This window comes from Chiloscyllium plagiosum, unplaced genomic scaffold (assembly GCF_037043375.1).
Source record: "Chiloscyllium plagiosum isolate Xiang-an unplaced genomic scaffold, Cpla_swu_hap1 HiC_scaffold_13, whole genome shotgun sequence".
Classification (NCBI taxonomy): domain Eukaryota; kingdom Metazoa; phylum Chordata; class Chondrichthyes; order Orectolobiformes; family Hemiscylliidae; genus Chiloscyllium; species Chiloscyllium plagiosum.
Genome location: NW_028270151.1, coordinates 65,463,147 through 65,484,246, shown reverse-complemented (window position 1 = coordinate 65,484,246; position 21,100 = coordinate 65,463,147). Strand labels below are relative to the sequence as shown.

The window sequence follows — 21,100 nt, the reverse complement described above, 5'->3', positions numbered from 1 at the left end:
AGTCTATTCACCAATCTTCCACTGAAGTTATGGCATAAATCCATGAGGAAATTCCTGACAATCATCATAAAATAAAAGCAGTAAAATCAAGTACTTTTTTTTTCTCTTCAATGTAATTTGACACAATAGTTTGCTTATACTTCAAGTAAAACCTAACTAGTTTTGAGGTACTTGTCCAGAATTGTATTTTCATCAAATGTTAAAAGCTTGGCTTCACAGTATTTCAGATTTCCTGAGGGTGAAGAATGAATTAAACTTGTAGACATGTGTATCTAATAAGTAATGGATAGCTGGCAAAGAATTACATGACAACAATTCAATTTTGCTGTTCTGGGGATATCATCAATCAAAAGAGCAAACCTCAGGTGATTTACAAATATATACACAGGAATGCTCAAATGAATAACTGCCTTTACTTCACTGACAGCTATTTGATTTATTTATGTTATCAGTTTTTGCAAGTTATTTTAGAATATTAAAGGATAAAATTTGATCATTTGTGTACACCAGGTTGCCCTCTGTACAAAATTTGTGGAGGCAGTGAGCCAACAGTCAATGCTAGGAGTCAGATGCCAAGGACTTTGATACAATATCTCAAAAATCTTGATAACTTCATGGTCATGGTTATAGACAGTATATATATCTTTGCATGTCATATACCACAATTAGCCTCACACGTTGTTCAATGAAAATCAATCTCCATTCATCATGACTCCTATCTCTGTGCTTGCTTTATCTTACCCACATATTCATCCACTGGACACTGCTTAAAGCCTCACATCCACAACTCCTCAACTATGACAGCCCATCATCCAAATAAATTGTAATCAGACTCATTATATACTTCCATGTGCTTTACAGGTTAAAGTTAAAAAATCACAACACCAGGTTATAGTCCAACAGGTTTATTTAGAAGTACTAGTTCTCTTTCATCAGATAGTTAGTGGGGCAGGATCATCGGACCCAGAATTTATAGTAAATGATCAAAAAATCATGCAACTGATGCGATGTATTGAACAAACCTAGATTGCTGCTTAGTCTTTCATCTTTTAGAATGGGGATGCAGGTTTCGATTCTGGGATTTACATATTAACGAACTTCTTTCAAGTCACATTTCTGAGATAACTGAAGGTTTTATTTAAAAAAAATGACATCTCAGCTCAGACAATGCATTAAAAGGTGTGAGGTTAGAGTCTGTCTGTATCCCAATCTTGAGTCAGACTGGTTCTATTTCCAAAGTAGGGATTGCTAAGGTATCACATGGACTTAGAGGTTAAGATGGGGCAGAATCAGACATCAGGTGTCCTGTTGATAGATGTCTCTTCCCTCGTGTTTTGCCACCAAAGTTACATGTACAGAAGTTCAAGAGACTTGAGCCATACCTTCTCACTTATGTGCCATAATCTACTCTTTACCAACACAAACTCTCCGCATAAAAAGTTCCAATGGCTGCTTCGGCTAACACGGCTCACTTTAAGAGTTGCAATTCAGCTAGTGTAGTGTGGGCTAGCTTTAAGTGCTGCAAGTCTTGCATAATCTGTTCCGAAATGGAGAGGAACAGAAGCAGCTGCATGCCATGATCGCATTGGGTAAAACAGTTCTCATTAAAATTGAAGTGGACATTGCAGGTACCAAGATCAGCTACAGGTCCAAAATCATGAAAGATGACTGTATCGATGTACCAATTTTTCTAGGCACACCCCACTTCCAATATTTTCTTCTGATTTACAAGCATCCATCCTTATTCCCTTTCTCATTTAATCATGGTTCTAAGAGGGTTAATGTTGGATACGACATTAAGCTCTGCTCAATCTGACATCAAAAGGACTTGGGTGGAGAAAACACAGAACAATTTAGACTATTACAGAAAGACAGAAGGAAATAACTGCTGTGGTCTAGTTACAGGAGTCCTAAATCACAAAGTCAGAACTTGCAGAAGCAGCCAACGAGTGCACACATTCCATCAGAGACAAGTCTGTAGAAGCAGAAATGGTGTTCATAGCATTCTCCAAAGAAGTCAGAGTGAGGAAATGGTTTGCAGTAGCTCTAGATAAAACAAACAGGTGGTCACAGAGCCTGCATTTGTGGATACTGAACAGTTGAAACTGAACTGTGAAGCTTGTAAGAAGATTGGACAGAAAGTCAGTGGAAGCTGAGTGTGTACTTGCTCTGAAAATGTTTAGAAGCCAGCAAGACAAAAGCTCTAGAAACCAAATTATAGTTGTAGCAACTGAACAAGGAAACGTGGTGTCTCTGCACGATAACATTGTAAACTATGGAGGGTAAAAGGGTTTAATCATTATTTCTGATTTTTTTTTAAAACAAGACTGTCACATATAATTCCTGTATAGTGTAACAGTTAATTTCTTCTCACGTGTGTTTTTTTTTACATTCTATTGTTTACAGTACCTTGACAGTCTCTTGTGAATATGTTCAATCACCAACCATGGTAAGCAAATAACAAAGTAAATCTTAAGGTCTATCTAGCTAGGTTTTATACTGAGATCTGCCATTTCAGGTACTATCAGCTGGGACTGCAACAAATGCAAAGCAAACTTTTTCTTTGCTTTCTTGTCCTGATTTTGCACATAACTAGATTCAGCGAACTGGAGATAGTTGCATAATATGAACAATTAGGTTTTGTGTAACTGCCTGACAAAGAAGTGGTTATAAAGTGTGTTAAACTAAAATCTGAGTTTCTGATGAGCCTTATAAATCAAGGCAGAGTACAAAAGCCAAAAACCTTTGCTAAACCGAGACAAAACATTTCAGCCCCGTGATTATAGTTGCCAATTCAAGAGAACCAAAGGACACGAGTGGGAGATTTAAATTGGGGTGGACAAATGTGAAGGAATGGGTCTGGAAACAAGCGAAGTACCAGGGCCTATGATCTTTCTCCCTGACTCGGTCTTATTTTATTCAGCTGGTCACCACATATCAAGTGTCAGGTGCTGTGCCCTCAAGCTGGTGAAGCTGTGCAACATACAACTGACCATCTTGAGTCTTAGAACACAACAGGTTACATTCTGCAAAGTACAGGCATTGGATGAAATATCTTAGCAGGACAATGATGCACTCAATCACTTATCATAATGCAGCATGGCTTTCATTGCATAGCATTTCCCACAAGTGTGAAGTCATGCACTGGTCTCATGTGCCTTGTCATCACAGGATGTCTTCATTGTTTAGAAGGCACTCTGTCTTTGTAGTGGTTCAAATGCAAATTACACAGTTAACAGTGACCGATGAATATCTGCTGCTGGCAATACTCCAGACATCAATGCACATTTTGCGGTCTACAGTCACCCACAAATCCATTACAAGGAGAACAGAATCACTTTTGGTTGAGTATATCTCAGAAATGACATGCAACATCAGCAAAGAACATTTAGTACAGACAATGACTGCCCTGCACCAAGGAGAAATCAGAAACTCTAGTCAGGTTGGGCACTTGCTCTGCTGCTGCTTTTCAGCAAGACACAAATGAAACTAATTCAACTCTGGTGTGCGACGATGGATGGCATTGGCATGGAGATGATATAAATATCACATCACCTGCTTCAGCTTAGTCAAAGTCACCTTCACAGGCACTGGCAAAGTTCTCCTCCCATAAAGAGTCTGTCATTGTGATTACATCACTTGGCAGGTGCATTCGAGAATGTTCTTAGTATTGCAAAGGCATTTGACATTTTTTGTTGAGGTTCAGGTCGGAGAATTGCTCCCTTAAGACTTTGAAAGCTTACGTTTGTCTTTTAGGATCAAAAAGGAACTCAGAAGCTGTACAAAAATTAACCAAGAACAGCTAATGCCAATTTGGCAACTCAGGAGTCCATGCTTTGCTATCAAAACAATGGGAAGCATAATGGGAGCATGTCATTATTTAGGCAAACGATAGCAAAATGTCTAAATAAGTCAGCTGTGCTGTTCAATACAAAATCTAAAAGTTGCCAACATGAACACCTGTCATTAATTGTGCCAAAATGGCATCTTGCTGTCTTATCATTTTTGAAATGAGTTAAATGGACTGAAGTTGTTGCATTTTTGACATGGATATGAAATAAACTTGCCAGAGAAAGTCTTGTTTAGTTCAACTTAGACATGCATATAACATTAAATGTTGGTTAGTGCCAACCAATTACTTTTCACCAACAATTAAAGGGGCAACATTTCTCAGCCTTTTATTTTGGTTGGAAATTTTATAAATGTTAAAATTTAAGAGGTTTTTATTTCTGTCTTTTTTCTCCTTTTCTTCATTCCATTTTTTCTTTCTCACCTTGAATTTCAATTTACCATTCTTTCTCAGTCCTTGTACCATTAATTTCACAATCAATCATTCAGTCTGATTGGCTGAAGTGGCTGTGATACTTTGGCAACTTGCCATGAAATAAATGCTATAAGTAGCCAATTAATACAAATGCAACCGCAAATGATAACCTCTTACCTCTTTTTATTCAACTATTTGATTACCAGCTCCCTCTTGTGGGCAACAAAAGAATGATTCTCTTCTGCAATATCTGTATCACAGATTAATAGCCATATTCTTTTCACAAACGTAATGATCAGATAATGTGTTGATTGAAGATTAGTTATTGGTCAGGACACCAGGGATAACTCCCCTGCTCTTCTTGGACATAGTGCCATAGGATATTTTGTATCCATCTGAATAAGTAGGTGGGACCTCCGTTTAATGTCTCAACTGAAAGGTGCTCCTCCAAAAGGTGTTCTTTCTGTGCTGTAGTGGAGCAACCTTGATTTTTATGTGCTCCAGCCCTGTAGCAGAACTTGAACCCAGAAACTAGTATTTCAGAGGCATGAAAAGCCTAACTGAGACACAGTTGATACTACTTTAAACCTACTCATTGGACTGCAATTATTTTTGTAGGATTGGCGAGGGCACAAGAGTTATTGAAGGCTATTTGCTGTTGCCTGACTGTTAGACATGGTTCAGTTATGGGTGTGCATGCATGTTGACCTAAAACTTTTAGCTATGGTACCAAATTCTGTTTTATTACATTCCCATCTTATGATATTAAAAAAATTACAAGATGTTGTAACATTAGTGAGAAGTCCTGTAAAAGCTGGTGGTATGATAGTAATGTTTGAATTTTTTCAAGACAAGTGCTAGCAGGAGAAGCAAGATAAATTTGAAGGAAGAATGAGAGAGAAAAAAGAAAATTTACTTACATGTTATAGCATTTTATTTTGCTGTCAGTATGTCACAAAGTGCTTTGCAGCCATTTTGAAGTACAATTATTTTGGTAACATGAAGGTGACAGCCAATTTATGCATAGCAATGTTTCACAAACAGTAATGAGATAATGGCCAGATTGTAAAATTATTACAATCGAGGAATAAATATTGGTTTCATCACTAGAGAGAATTCCTTTGCTCTTCTGCAAATGGTACCATGGAACCTTGCCGTCTAACTAAAAAGTGAAGAATTCCCTCAGTACTGTAACGAAATACCAACCTAATCTGATCTTTGGAACAACAGCTGGAAAAAAACATTGCTCCCAGACATAGAAGTTCCAATTTTTCCAGCATTCTGAGTCCTTCAGTAAAGAACGAGATTTCCAATATGCTAGTTTGTGAAAAAAGATAGGGCTCCAATCTTTAGAGTCCCATTATTCTGTATTCATGCACTGATATCACACACTCTACATGGTCTTGCATTCACCCTCACTACATATATTTATCCTCTTCTCTGGAAAAAGACCTAACAATCAACACCTCAATTGCTCTCTTCCACAAACCATTTCCTGCTTAGCGATAAGAAATTTTGCCTAAACCTCTCTTTGCATGATGACAATCTTTTACATTTATGAACCCTTGAAAAAGATTACTCAACATGAATGAATGATTAAACTATAGGAGCAGACTCTCTGCCTTTATTCCTGAGGAAGGGCTTTTGCCCAAAACGTCGATTTTGCTGCTCGTCGGATGGTGCCTGAATTGCTGTGCTCTTCCAGCACCACTGATCCAGAAACTATAGGAGCACCAATTCAATGATTTCAAATATTAGAAAATTCTCAAATGCTACTCTGTTTCACGTCCACACTGTCAGGAAGTTTCACCATCATAATCCAGTCACGTTTTAGGTTTCCTATGTCTGTGCTGTTAAATAGTAGGACCATACCATATTGCTAAAACTTCACCACTTATGAAAAATAAAGAGCATGAAAGCAAGGGAAGGATTAAAGCATGGAGACCACTTCCGATCTGTTGCAAGGGGTGTGTGGAATGCAGAATGGGATAAGAATAGTGGAATGCTCTTATATCAATTAGCAGAGTAAGGTTGAGGCCGAAAGGTCACTATGGTGAGATGAGATAACACAGTTTAGTAAAGTTAACCTCCCTGTTAAGTATCATTATGACAAGATTGGGACCATAAATATTTGGGGCATGACAGTAAATATCTAATTAATAGTTAGTAGAGTCAGCCTGCTTGAGACTATTGACAATAAATATCAAATCATGACATTAGGAAAATAGTAATTAGGGTCTGGAACAAAAGACCATTGTCGCAAAAGTTGACACTAAATATCTAACAGTGACATTAGAATAAGTAGAATGTACAACTAAAGAGATGATGGGAACTAATATTACTTTTTTTTGTGGAGCTAGAATGAGGTATTTTGATTAATGTAGTTGGACATGCTGATAAGCTAACAGAAACATGATTAAAAAAAATTTAGAAACCACGGACCCTGAGGTTTGTGGGCATTCGAGAATCTGTTTTCTCAGTGTCACGGTTTTTTGTTTGCAAATAAAAGAACTTGAAGAACTCTGCGTCTCCTGGTGATTCTGTATATTTTCTCCATGACACACTTCAGTCATACCAGCATAATTAAAAATCAGACTGATTCAATACACTCTGTTCATTATGTTGGCAACTTATATTTGAGAGAAATCAGGAGGGTAAACAGCAGGCATGAGATAGCTTTGGCAAATAGAGTTAAGGAGAATCCAAAGGGTTTTTCCAAATACATTAAGGACAAAAGGGTAACCAGGGAGAGAATAGAGCCCCACAAAGATCAGCAAGGCACCCTTTGTGTGGAGCCACAGGAGATGGGGCAGATACTAAACCAGTATTTTGCATCAGTATTTACTGTAGAAAAGGACATGGAAGATATAGAATGTAGGGAAAGAGATGGTGACATCTTCAAAAATGCCCATATTACATAGGAGAAAGTGCTGGATGTCTTGAAATGCATAAAAGTGAATAAATCCCCAGGACCTGATCAGGTGTACCCTAGAACTCTGTGGGAAGCTAGGGAAGTGATTGCTGGGCCTCTTACTGAGATATTTGTGTCATCGATAGTCACAGGTGAGGTGCTGGAAGACTGGAGGTTGGTTAACATGGTGCCAATGTTTAAGAAGGGTGGTGCCAGGGAACTATATACCAATGAGCCTGACATCGCTGGCGGGCAACTTATTGAAGGGAATCTGGAAGGACAGGATGTACATGTATTTGGAAAGGCAAGGACTGATTAGGGATAATCAATATTGCTTTGTGCATGGGAAATCATGTCTCACAAACTTGATTGAGTTTTTTGAAGAAATAACAGAGGATTGATTGATGAAGGCAGAGCGGTAGATGTGAACTATATGGACTTCAGTAAGGCATTCAACAAGGTTCCCCATGGGAGACTGATTAGCAAGGTTAGATCTCATTGAATACAGGGAGAACTTGCCATTTGGATACAGAACTGGCTCAAAAGGTAGAAGACAAAGGGTGGTGGTGGGAGGGTTGTTTTTCAGACTGGAGGCCAGTGGAGTGCCACAAGGATCAGTGCTGAGTCTGCTACTTTTCATCATTTATATAAATGATTTGGATGTGAGCATAAGAGGTATAGTTAGTAAATTTGCAGATGACACCAAAATTGGAGTTGTAGTGGACAGCAAAGTGGATCCCTTAGATTACAAGAGGATCATGAACAGATGGGTCAATGGGCTGAGAAATGGCAGATGGAGTTTAAATTCAGATAAATGAGAGGTGCTGCATTTTGGGAAAGCAAATCTTAGCATGCATACACTTAATGGGAAAGTCCTAGGGAGTGTTGCTGAACAAAGACCTTGGAGTGCAGGTAGATAGGATAGTGAAGGTGACATTTGGTATGTTTTCCTTTATTAGTCAGAGTATTGAGTACAGGAGTTGGGAGGTCATGTTGCAGCTGTACAGGACATTGGTTAGGCCACTGTTGGAATGTTGCATGCAATTCTGATCTTCCTATCAGAAAGATGTTGTGAAACTTGAAAGGGTTCAGAAAAGATTTACAAGGATGCTGCCAGGATTGGAGGATTTGAGTTATAGGGAGAGGTTGAGTAGACAAGGGCTGTTTTCCCTGGAGCGTCAGAGGCTGAGGGGTGAACCGTATAGATGTTTATAAAATCATGAGAGGCATGGATAGGATAAATAGATAAAGTCTTTTCCTTGGGGTCGGGGAGTCCAGAACTAGAGGGCATAAATGAGAGGGGAAAGATATAAAAGACACCTAAGGGGCAACGTTTTCACTCAGAGGGTGGTATGTGTATTGAATGAGCTGCCACAGGAAGTGGTGGAGGCTAGTAGAATTGCAACATTTAAAAGACATCTCGAATGGTATATGAATAAGAAGGGTTTGGAGGGATATGTGCCAGGTGCTAGCAGATGGGACTAGATTGGGTTGGGATATCTGGTTGGCATGGACGAGTTGGACAGGAAGAGTCTGTTTCCATGCTGTACATCTCTATGACTCCTTTACTATTCAGTTGGGCGGGATGATGGTTGGTGAGCCTAATGCCTTCCCACCTGTACCCAGATTAGTTGATGGCAGGAAGTCCATCCCATCCTCCCTGAGACCATTAGGTGGGTAATCACTGCCTAAACAGCTGTATTCTACTGGTCTCTGATATTAACCCAACTACAGACAGCAGCCACGTAAAAGCAAACTTAATGGGGCTTGCTGCTGATTTCTGGGATGGTCCACTGTGTTTGACTGAGGTAGCCAATATCAGGAAGGCATAGCCTGTTAAGAGCCATGCTGCCAATCCCTTTTCCACTTAACTCCTCTTTTGCATCATTCACCTGTGGCTAGAGATCCAGGCAACAATTTCAGGCTTCAGTTGATTACAATTATCAGCAGCAGCTACCAACTCCTGGTGCAGCTCTGTTCAACAGAGCTATATTTGGCCACATGTCCCAGCTGCCAATGGCTATCAGCCCCAAGGTTCTTGGTCCAAGGTAACGTCTCCTATTGTTTAGTCAAGAGGCCGAGGGGCACTTAATTCACTGGACATTTCCTAAAAGAGTGACATAGCAGGTAATATCTTAAAGTCACAAGTATTCTATTACACAGTTCATTCATGTATTAATATAAAGACAGAATTTCTGTAAACTACTGCCAAACAGTTAACAACTCTTTGTAGTTCATACAATATAGCAGAATTAGGCCATTCAGCCCATCAACTCTGCTCTGCCATTCAATCATGGCTGAGATGCTCCTCACCCCCAATTTTTCTGCTTTCTCAGCATATCACTTCAACCCATTACCAGTTTAAAAAATCTAACTCTTCAAATTTACTCACTATCATCACACATTGGAGGTAGTGAATTCCACAGATTCACAACCGTTTGGGAGAAGTAGTTTCTCCTCAACTGTTTTAAATTTGCTACCCCTTATCCGAAGACAAGGGCCTAGAATGCCCCACAAGAGGTCGTTCCCACTTCAAGTCTATTTTATCCACACCTTTTATCACTGTCAACACCTCAATTTGATTGCCCCTCATTCTAAATTCTAGAGTTTAGGCCTAAACTGTAATCTCTTTTCATGACAAACCTCTCATCGAAGATCAATCTAAATGAAACTCCTCTGAACTGCCTCCAGTGCCACACCACCTTTCCTCCAATAAAGGGGAACAAAACTGTGCACAATACACCAGATGCCGTCTCACCAATGCCCTGTATCGTTGAAATACTTCCCTACCTTTATGTTCTATTCCATTAGCTATAAAAGCCAACATTCCATTCACTGTATTATCTGCTGCACCTCGAGTCATGGAGATGTATAGCACCTGCATGCCAGTTTTCTGTGACTCGAACAGGTACCAGAGCACGCGGAAGTCTCTTCCTATTTTTACAACCTCACACTTAACCACATTAAACTCCATCTGCCACATTTTGACCCCCTGTCCTAACCTATCTGTATCCATTTGTAAGGCTCTTTTCTCCTTGTTGCAATTTACCATCCTGCCTATTTTTGTGTTGTCTGAAAATCTGGCTATCGAGCCTTCTATCCCTGTATCCAAATCGTTAATGTAGATTGTAAATAGCTGGGGTCCACGAACCAAACCCTGTGGCACCTCACTAGTTACACCTTGCCCTCTAGAAAAAAAACATTTATCCTATTAGTCAGTCATCTATCCAGGCTAATAAACTACCCGCAATCCCATATCATCCAATCTTGTGAATTTATCTTTTGTGCAGCACCTTATCAAACACCTTCCAGAAGTCCAGATAAATTACATCCAGAGCATTCCTATTATCCACTTTTCTGCAACAGTTAAGACTAATTGCTTGCATCAAGTGCCAGATCTTGGCTCCTCATGGTTGCAAAACCCAGTTCCAATTTGTCAGTTCTTTTGAGCTTTAGGAATTTTAAATCACTATTAAGGCCCTCCGATCCTAAACTGCCAAACACAAAAACCACATACACTTTTACTTCTCACTCCAGCCTTCCATGACAACTGAAAACAAGAAACTTTACACATCTGTGTAATACTGGGCACTTTATCCCTATTCTGGTACATTTGGCTTTTAAAATACCATGGAAAATTAGGTGACGTTATTGCACACACTCCAGAACAGGTAGAACAGTGTTTATCTAAGTCATGGTCACATGTTGTGATGTCTTTTCATATGAAAAGGTACACTCTTCCTCTTCACTTCCCCTTTTGATAGAATGGAATCAGCATAGTGTTGTTAAGTCAACTATGTGATATACGAAGACTGGAGATGTCTTACTTCAGTTACACAGGGCCTTGGTGAGAATATTATAGATTTCTGCCTTCCCTGCCTAAGAAAGGCTATATTTGCCATAGAGTGAATGCAGTGGAAGTTCATTAAGCCAACACCTGGGATGGCGGGACTGTGCCCTGACAACAGATTCATTCAACTTTGAACCATTAGACCTGATGAAATTAATAAAGTTCTAAGAGTGACAGATAGACTAAATGCACTGGGGATGTTTTCCATGGTTGGGGAGTCCTGAACTGTGGTCACAGACTCAATATATGGGGTAAGCTAATGAGGACAGAGGTAAAGAAACCCCCACCCATCCCCACCACCAAAAAGGTCATCAACCTATAGAATTTTCTACTTCAGAAGGCTGTGGAGGCCAAGTCATTGAATATATTCAAAGATTAGTACTTTTCAGATCTAAAAATGTATCTAAGGGAAAGGAGAGAAAGTCAGAATATGGCACTGAGACAGAGGAGCAGAATGCTGAGCTGACCCGAAGTGCTGATTGGCCCACTGCTGCTCTTAGTTTCTATTTATATCAGAGGACAATGATTTTTTTTAATATGTTGCAAGTGTGGGTTTTGGTTTTTGTTAGTAATGTGGGTTTTCTTTACACCTGAAGTTAACAAGGTGTTTTTGTAGCCATGGTGTTTAGATTTTTGAGGCCTAGCATTAATCTGTTTTTGTGTACATTAGTAGGGTGGTTTCATAATTAAACAAGTTAAATAAGCTCTACCTTATAAAGGTCAGGAGACTCTTTAAAAAAAAAGTCAAAAAGTAAAGCTAAATAAAATCTGAGCTTTGTGCAGTCTTGTCGTTCTTCAAAGAAGATACGTGCATTGACCAGCACTCCTGAAACGAAGATACATTGAAACTAACTTAGTTCAGAATAAAAAGTGTTAGTGGGAGTACTAGACCAGAAAATGTTGGGATAAAAAAGCTCTGAAGAGATTATGTAAAGTTGAGAATACTTATGGTTACCTGTATAATAGCTCCAGTAAGATGCTACTTGCAGTTTCAGTCTATAATTTAAAGTTAGAAGTGACTTAAATCTATTGAAGTGTTTGAGACAGGGATTCCAGAGTGCATACTGCAATCAGTAATTTTTTTTGGGTACTATAATTTATAAAGGAGTGTTTCAATACTAATTGGAACAGACCTTTAATGTTTAAAATCTTCAAAACATACTTGGGTTTGGTTTATTCCATTTTATAGTTACTTCTTTTATTAAGAAACATTTCCATTATTACAATAACATTTCCAGATCTGTACACTTGTGAAATATATATAGTAAAAGACCAATTAGTTAAAACCAAAACAAAATATGATCTATCAAGCCAGATCTGGGCTATGAACTGAAGTCATTATAGTATCTAATATCCAGTACAATCAACAGACAGAGATCGGACCATGTTTAAGCCTATGATAGTGATGTAACTAGCCAGTATTGTTAGTAAACTTCAAGAAACACATCTGATTCTTTGAGGTAAATGTTACATGAGCTAATATACAGGGCAGCAATCAGACAATAACATTAACAATGGCATTTAACCTAAGAAATCCATGACAGGGTGCATAGTAAAAAAAATGAACATATGATCAAAACAAACTTTTCCGAGCTTTCATTCAAAATAGAATTGAAATGTTCCTAAGAACTGAAGTATTAATGAAATGACAGTTAACATTTCAGCATAACTTGGTTATCAGATTAGTTCATTTGGGATGGATGGTTTACAATGCAAAGTAGCACCAACAGCATGGGTTCAATTCCTGCAACAGCTGAGGGATTCGCCTTCTCAACCTCTCCCCTCACCAAATGTGTGGTGACCCCTTAGACTAGATCATCACTGCACCTCTTTCCAGTCAGACAGCACCCCAATGTTATAGTAACACTATGGAGACATTGTTATTACAAACTTATTTTGTCAATATTCAATTGGTTCTTTAAGAACATAATTGTTTTGTTTATTCTTCATCTGGATATAGCTAGTAAGTTGAAAAGTAAATAGAAGCAATGTTCAGTTTTAAAAGGATAAATGGTGACAGTTGTACACAGTACAACTCATTCTCACCTGACATTGGCAAGGTAGACTGTTAGGAGAAAGTGAGGACTGCAGATGCTGGAGATCAGAGGTGAAAAGTGTGGCACTGGAAAAGCACAAAAGGTGAGGCAGCATCTGAGGTGAAGATGTTTTGGGCACAAGCCTTTCATCAGGAAACTGTTACAAGGGTAGTACAATGTCCAACACTTGGTGGGTTTGGCTGGCTGGCTGCAATATTTAACAATTATTTTAATCTAATGCAACGATTCCAAGTTTGCAAGTGTCACACGAAGTGATGTGGGAGTGTGCTTTGAGGAAGGCGCCACCCAATGACTCCAATAATAAGGACTAATTTTACACTATCCAAAATTACAATGAGAGAGTAACCAGTTATCTTTGAAACAAATTTTGCTATGATTTTACGATATAAATCAATCTCATTTGGTATAATTTAGGCAAAATACATCAATTTCACATATTTAACAAATATTTGCATGTTTTGTCACATCTGTTGACCAAATTTACCACTCATTAGTGCGATTGGAGCTTTTATATTACAAAATTAGAGGAAATACTGTCAACAGAAAGGTATGATATTTTATAAGATAGTTATTTTCCCACCTTGAGTGAAGTCATCAGTAACTGATCTGTTTTCAAAGCTAACAGCTCTCCTCAGTATCTCATGTGTATTCATCTGGCTCTCAAGATTCAGTTGAGTCCTGTTGATTTGTATGGTTTTGAAACATGCTAAGCAATGAGTAGCAAGGGCCAGTGAAGACATAGCAAAATCAGTAATCCCAAACTGATTAATTCCTACCTCTTTGCTGCCCTGGAAGATTTCCATGTCCAAAGATACAAGCACTTAGATTTGGGAATGGCAATTATTCTGTTGAGAAAATATCGGTGTCTACTAACTTTTAAAAATCTCAAATTAAAGCAACTGCTTCCATAAATATTTAAAGCAAATGAAATTTTGGGTGAATCCAGGATCAAACTGTAGCTTTGGGTTAAAGTGTACTGGTGCTGAAAAAACACAGCAGGCCAGACAGCATCTGAGAAGCAGGAGAATCGACATTTCGGGCATATGCAAGAAGAGCTTATGCCCGAAATGTTGATTCTCCTGCTCCTTGGATGCTGCCTGGCCTGCTGTGTTTTTCCAGCACCACACTTTTCAACTCTGGTCTCCAGCATCTGCAGTCCTCACTTTCTCCTTAAAGTGTATTGGACTTGGGAGTACACAGCCAGTGCTTCTTTTCCATACTGCTGCCAGGACCTAGGGGTGGGTGTGGAAAAACAGAGAATAAAGATATTGTTAGTAATTTGAGATCTCAAAAGGTGAACAGAGTAATCCTAAAACAAAATGTTCCACGGAGAGCAATCTCTTTAACAATCTAAACTTGTCTCCCCCTGATGTCACAGTGAAATGCTCTCTATGAAGGTGCATCTTGAAAAGAACCAAAATCGCATACAGCATTTATACTGACATTTGACAATATCTTTCAAAGGGCTTGTTTGAGTTTTGAAACCCAAGAACACCAAAGAATGTCTAGTTTTGGCAATTTGTTCACATTTAATATTCAGATTTTGCATGTCATAGCTGACATTTAATTTGTAATTCACTTAGCATTATTCACCCTTCTTTGGCCACACATACTTGTTTTTGTGAATCTGTAAAACTGGGAACACTTGTGAAAGTCCTTAGCTTGGATGCTAAAATTACACCCCTCACAAATTAAACAAATCAGTTGAAGCATTGATTCTCAACTTTATTGACATTTCACAACATACACAAATATGCACAAAATAGTAACTGCTAAGACTATATAGGCAAATAAAAAGTTGAGAGAGTCAATTAGTGTGCCAAATCCATGATCTAAAATTAGTAATAAACTCTTCATGTTACATTGTGTTCATGAATTCCTACATTTCACAGGTGATGTGCCAAATATGAGTTACTGCTTGACAGATAACTATATGCAATACTTGCATATAGTTATAGATTATTCATTTGCTTCAGAATCAAAGAATTTCAGGCTGAGATAATTCATTTTAATTGTAAAAAGCTAGAAATATTGAGACATAAAATTCACCTTTTCCATTATAAAATACTGTTACTTCAGAAAAGCAGATTATATCTAAGTACTCACATTGTACCTCTTTTACGTGAGAAATATGTAATGGTTGTAGTGGGGTAGCGTGGTAGGAAAGGGGAGGAAGTCTGATTGACACTGATATTTTAACATTTTAGGATTTACATATACATCAGTCATGAGAAAATTCTATCCATTGGTGGAAACTGCTCCAAATATTTAGTTTCATCATTTTAAGTAATAAAAGGGGGGAAAAAAACAGAAGGATTAGACATTGAATGGAGAGTTGGTAAGTGTCAAATGGTGAAATACAACTAAATTAAGGGCACCCTGTAGGTGTACCTTCAACTGGCTTGAGTTAAGGGTTCTGAAGTCTTCTAATGTGCAACATTTAATGTGTTTAAAACAAAAAAAAACAATTTACCACACTTCCCAGCTACTGGACACAAACATGAAGATCCATATCACAGAATTGTCACCTTAGAGTCGGCTGCTTTAAATGAAAACTGCATTTGTTCCACATAAGGTAAGCAAGCGCTAAATAATCTTTTCCTGCAATAGAGCCAAAAGTATTTAACCTTAAAATTAACAGCACAACCACATGATCAAATATCATTTGTTTAATGCAGTTTAAGTAACTATACAACCATCCAGAAGTATGTCAAGCATAGAAACCTTGGTGGGAAAATGTAACTGTAAACAAGCCAATCGTTTCCTAAATAAAATTCACAGTCAAAATCTTGATTAAGTTATGCTATTCTACTGAAAATAAAAAAAACATGTAAAGCCTGAGCTTTCAAAGATAAAAAAAACGTGAAGCAAATTATACATGCACTTGCTTATACACATTATGTGTTTGACAGTGAAATACAGGACCCACAAGCTTCTGAGCTTCCTCCTTCCTTGCCAAACATGCACAAGAATGATAATCCTCCCTTCAAATCGACCCAAGCTTTCACATCTTTCACTTCAGTGTCACTGAAGCATGACCAATATTTTGTATTTATCCAGTGTCATTGCTCTGCCTTGAGTAGCTTACAAGAAACATAGTTGAGTGCAGCAGCGTAAAATAATTCTTACTTCTCCTGTAACGGAACAATTAACTTCTGCCCGGGTTTCAGTTTTAATTGTCTTGCAAAGAGCTTGCAAGGGAAAAGCATTGAAATGCGATTAGCAAGACAAATTCAAATGATGATCACCATTTAACTGAATAAACCAGTTCTCTAATGGTAAAGCTATAGAGGTTTGTAACACCACCTATATTCTCTCATTTTCATTAGTTATTTGAACATAGTGGTACTAAAGATAAAATATTTGGCTAGTTTCAGCATTAGTTTACTGAAAAGAGCACTGAGACTAAGTCATGTTTTATGACAATGTTTTCTTGAAGGTTAATAATCTTTATAAATTTATTAGTCACTACAACAATTGGTTGTTTCTCAATCATAACTTACTTTGCACAAAAGGCCATAATATGATTAGCAGATTGATAATATTTAAATAAAATCAACCTTTTACAATTTTTGATCAGTATGTGCACTGAAGTGTCCTATGCTTTGCCAGTATGTCTACCAATGAGAGTTTTTGAGTAAATAAGCTACAAATCAACATTTACAAGTTGCAAGTACGAGGAGCTGAAAATAGGTGGACTATTAATACTGTACACAAAATATTTAAAAGCATTCAGTGTTAGAAATTCAGATGCCTGGAAACAGCAGTTTGGGAAGTATAATGAGATGATCATAAAATAGTGATTACATTTCAAAACAGGAAGAAAAACAATATGACAATACCCTCAAGTTGATAAAGGGTAGTAAAAAAAATCCAATATTGAAGTTGAGAACAGAAAAATCAGATTAAATTGAAGGATACTTTTCTTTTAAAACCCTCAACTATTTACTGAGGACTTATGAATTTAGTTAGTGTTATACCTATTCTTGTATGCCTATATGAAAAAAGGGAAGAAACTGTCAGTAATTTAATAAGAATATAATTTCTGAATCACTTATTATTGGGTGATCAACAGAGTAAATAGACAATAGTGTGTGCTACGACATAGAACAGACAGTATGATCTCATTTTGAATTCTCCTGTTAACTCAGCTCAGTGATTAGATCTATCCTGTGACAGAATTACAAAATCATGCAGAATCCTTACTATTAATCCCCTTCAAACCTATTAAGATATTGGATAAGACAGAATTTAGCTGCAATGGCATAGTTCCATGAACCATCAATACATTTACTCACTGACCATACATAAAATATTCAGAATGGTCGCTTGGGTAAGGTGCAGAAAGCATCAATGATTAACCCACTTCAACTAAGGAGTTTTTGGTGGAAGGAAGGATAGGTTCAGTCTGATGTAATATTGGTCAGGTCTATTAACTGTTTTTTATCCCCAGGAAGAAAAAAAAACCTGTCAGAATAACCCCAAACGATATGGGCAAAAGAACTAATTATCAACTTGCTTCTATCCCATCTCTTTTAGTCACTTTACTAGAGCAGCTTTCTCTCACCAGGTTATGTTCATTATCAGTTGTTGATATGAACACAAAACAGCACCATTTCTTTCATAATCTGTGAGGCCAGATAAACTTTTAGACAAAGAACTGCATCTGAACATTACATTTAAAATCAGTGGACCTTTAAAATATAGTTTTATCTTCCTCAAATTAATTGAGGAAATAGGATTGCTTATTCCTTACTCTACCAGAACTCATTTGGTATTGCCATATCATTCAAGAGGATCTTGAATATGTTAATTATTTCAAAAAAAGCAAATGTATTTTTAAAATCCAATGAACTGAAACCCAAATAGGTTTTGGACCAACAAACAACATTTTTTACTCAGTCTGAGCTCTATTAAAACAGAGAGGTATTCAGATTCTATACAAAAAATGGGTATAATCACAGACATTAAAACGCATGAGCAAGTCTCAGTCAAGTAGGCATATATAAGCTATATCACTTCCTTAAAGTCAATGTACAAATATTGGTACATCTGAAATAGCACTGAATGAGAAGCAGGTGAGTGGAAATTCATCAACAGATTCTCTCTAGCTGGTCAAATGATATTGTGGCACAACACTGTATTTAGAAGCATGCGGAACTACCATATTTAATGCATACTAATGAATTTGCAAAAGCTTTTGCTAATATTGTTTTAATCCTTTGCAATGTCAAAGCATCCAAAGCACATAAAGAACTTAGAATTAATGATCTTGTACAGAGTATGTACATACATTACTTACATCCAAGGATGCAGGATGCAAAACGATCAAGCACACTTTTGGACTGGAATTGAACAGCAATATCGTTGCAAGGTAACAGTTTATGCCAATTTGGCATGTTTACCTTAAATGTATAGTAGGATGTGAAAATGTTACTGTTGCAAAATTAATAATAACAAGAAACAAAGTGGAAGCTGCACAATCCCAGACCAAATGCACAACTAGATTCTTCCAGGATACCACATACTCGGTAATGAGAATTAACCATTAAATTTTTAAAAAATTAAAACGTCCTAGGTATTACAGCTGAACAAGTCTTGTGCGTTTGAGATTTGGGATGGTTAATATTAAAATAGATTCACACTTGTAAATTGGTGCAGATGACTAAACTATAAAAATCATACCATACTTTGCTGTAACTTCTTTCACAAAGCTATTCTGATTCAGTATAACTTGCCAAATGCACCCACAATTCCATTAGCTGTATTGAAAAATAATTTCATTTAGTTGTAAGTTGCGTGACACCTCCTTCAGGTACTTCATTTTTATCTGTACACAGTGCATGAATTATCAGTTCTTAATGCTTTACTTAGTTTCTTTCTGCAGCTCAACAGAACCAGTTTATCCATAAAAGGTTTAGATAAAGAAATCTGTACTCTGTCAAAATATGGAGATCTTAAGGTCTCTTAGGGTTCACATCCATGATATGAATGAAGGCAAAATGAGATTGTAAAATTAAACAAGAAACATCTTGTTAAAAGAAGTTTCAATAAATGGAAAAATGTAGTTTGCAGAAAATTGTTTGCTGTACTAAAAATCCAAAGATACATATTATCGACAGTACAGGTCAAGAAGCTGTTTATACTGCACAATGTACAGCACTTAATAGATGCTATGCTAGTCTAAGCAGATGACTTGTGTAAGATTTTCTGTTAAAACCATTTCAATGATTTATGAACTGAAACCATCAGAACAAAAGATTCACAAGGCAGAAAAGGCCACAAAGTGCTCAAAGAATTTTTGTCATATTTGTAACATAAACTGGAGCATTATAAATGTTTTTCGCCAAACTGGCCCATCTGTAGCATCAGTTTGTTTTGCAGGTAACTGTGGACTGATTACTTTATAATGCATTCATTTTTACAGTAAATTTTGGTTTTTCAAGCAATGCAGCCTACATTTATGCCACAAAAAGTTGGTACAACATTTTAAAGGGAACACTAAACAAAATCAATTTTACATTATCTTGCTTTACATTCATTACCAGATTTTTGAAGCCGAATAAACCATGTCTAAAAGTGTTTAATCATCAGATGTCTGTACAGTCCGGTATTGAAATAACTGCTTCATGGCAATGTAATATGGCAATCTGTTTTCATCAGTGAAATTACAAGACCACAATCTTTCTGCTGAGAGGGGTTTGCATGCTTGGAATCTGATTGGAAGTGACGCATTTTAAATTTCATTCAAGAATTATAACATAAACCCTCGCACCATAATCTCAACTTTGAACCAAAAATTTGTTTTCATTTTTCTCATCATCAAAATGGTTGCTGTAAACATTATGAGTTAGGATCTCAACTGGTTCCAATAAAACAGCAAACAAGTGCATGGTAACAAGGGAAGATTCCATTCCCCCACACCACCATTGTGTCAGGTAAGTTTTTTGGGGGGGGGGGGGGGAGTTGTAAAGAATTGTTTTCGTACACTTAAAATGTTATTCAGTCAAACCATTAAACTTTAAAGATTTATGGAAAAAATAACATTGATGGAATAATGAAATATGGTATCCTAAGATAATGTGAAATTTAGATCGTTCAACTGTTCCCTGCCAAGTGAAGTAATTCTGTCTTTCTAAATCATTGCCATGGTGATGAATGCCAGCCTCTGAATGGGAGCAGATTTTCTTCAGCAACCAGATATTGAGATTTCACACCAAATTTAATCTTCATAACTGACTCGTACTTCTCAGTGTTAAAAATCTATTTGGGGCTTTCTGGTCCAGTCAAATCCTTTGGTCTTCCATGTTATTACATTGAAAGAGCATTTCCATTATCCTTCAAGCAGGTAAACTACAAGCTCATAGGTGGCCATCATTATAGCAGTGTTTGGAATCTGTCTGACCAGATGAGTGATAAGACCTCGATAGAGGGATCTGTAACCTTCTTCAGTTATTACTAATGAGAATGTTTGAAAAAATGATCTGTATTTTGTTCCTTCTTCTCGTAGCCTAGTTCTTATGACCTCTGTGTAAAAAGAAGAAATTTAAAATAATCAATTCATGGTTAAAAACACAAGAATCCTAATTGTGCCATTATTCAGTCTCATTTCCTCTGGGATGTTTGCAGCTTTAATTTCAGTCTGCTAGAAATTCACTCAATTCATTTCATTTGCTAAGACCATATGTCCCCACTTTCCCGCAACACATTTCTAATCCCTGTTTGGCTACACATCTGTAGATGCAATTTACAGAATATTGCATTAGTTCTGAATAATGGGTCCAAGCAGTGTTGAAAAGCATAAGACAGACAGAAAAAGAAAGACAGAAAGGAAGACAGAAAAAGAAAGAAAGGTGGGTGATCTGATTCACGACAAAAATAAAGCCAATGACTAACTTTATATCCAGGTTACTGACTCTTAAGAATATTATTTCTTACTTTCTCAACAGAACCATCTGAGGGGATCTCCCAGTGGTCCACAGTTTAGGGCTGATGTGGTTTATCATAGTTAATATTTA

At 37.2% G+C, this 21,100-nt stretch overlaps 1 protein-coding gene across 1 annotated transcript in view; it reads right to left on the bottom strand.

Moving 5' to 3' along the window:
* Positions 1–14,786: 14,786 nt before the first annotated feature.
* LOC122555843 (solute carrier family 25 member 36-A) overlaps positions 14,787–21,100 on the bottom strand; it is a 74,108-nt gene continuing 67,794 nt past the window's right edge. The window contains exon 7 of the mRNA XM_043702039.2: positions 14,787–20,609. Coding sequence (XP_043557974.1) covers positions 20,416–20,609 — 194 coding nt within the window. The 3' untranslated portion in view covers positions 14,787–20,415. The remainder of the gene's footprint in view (positions 20,610–21,100) is intronic.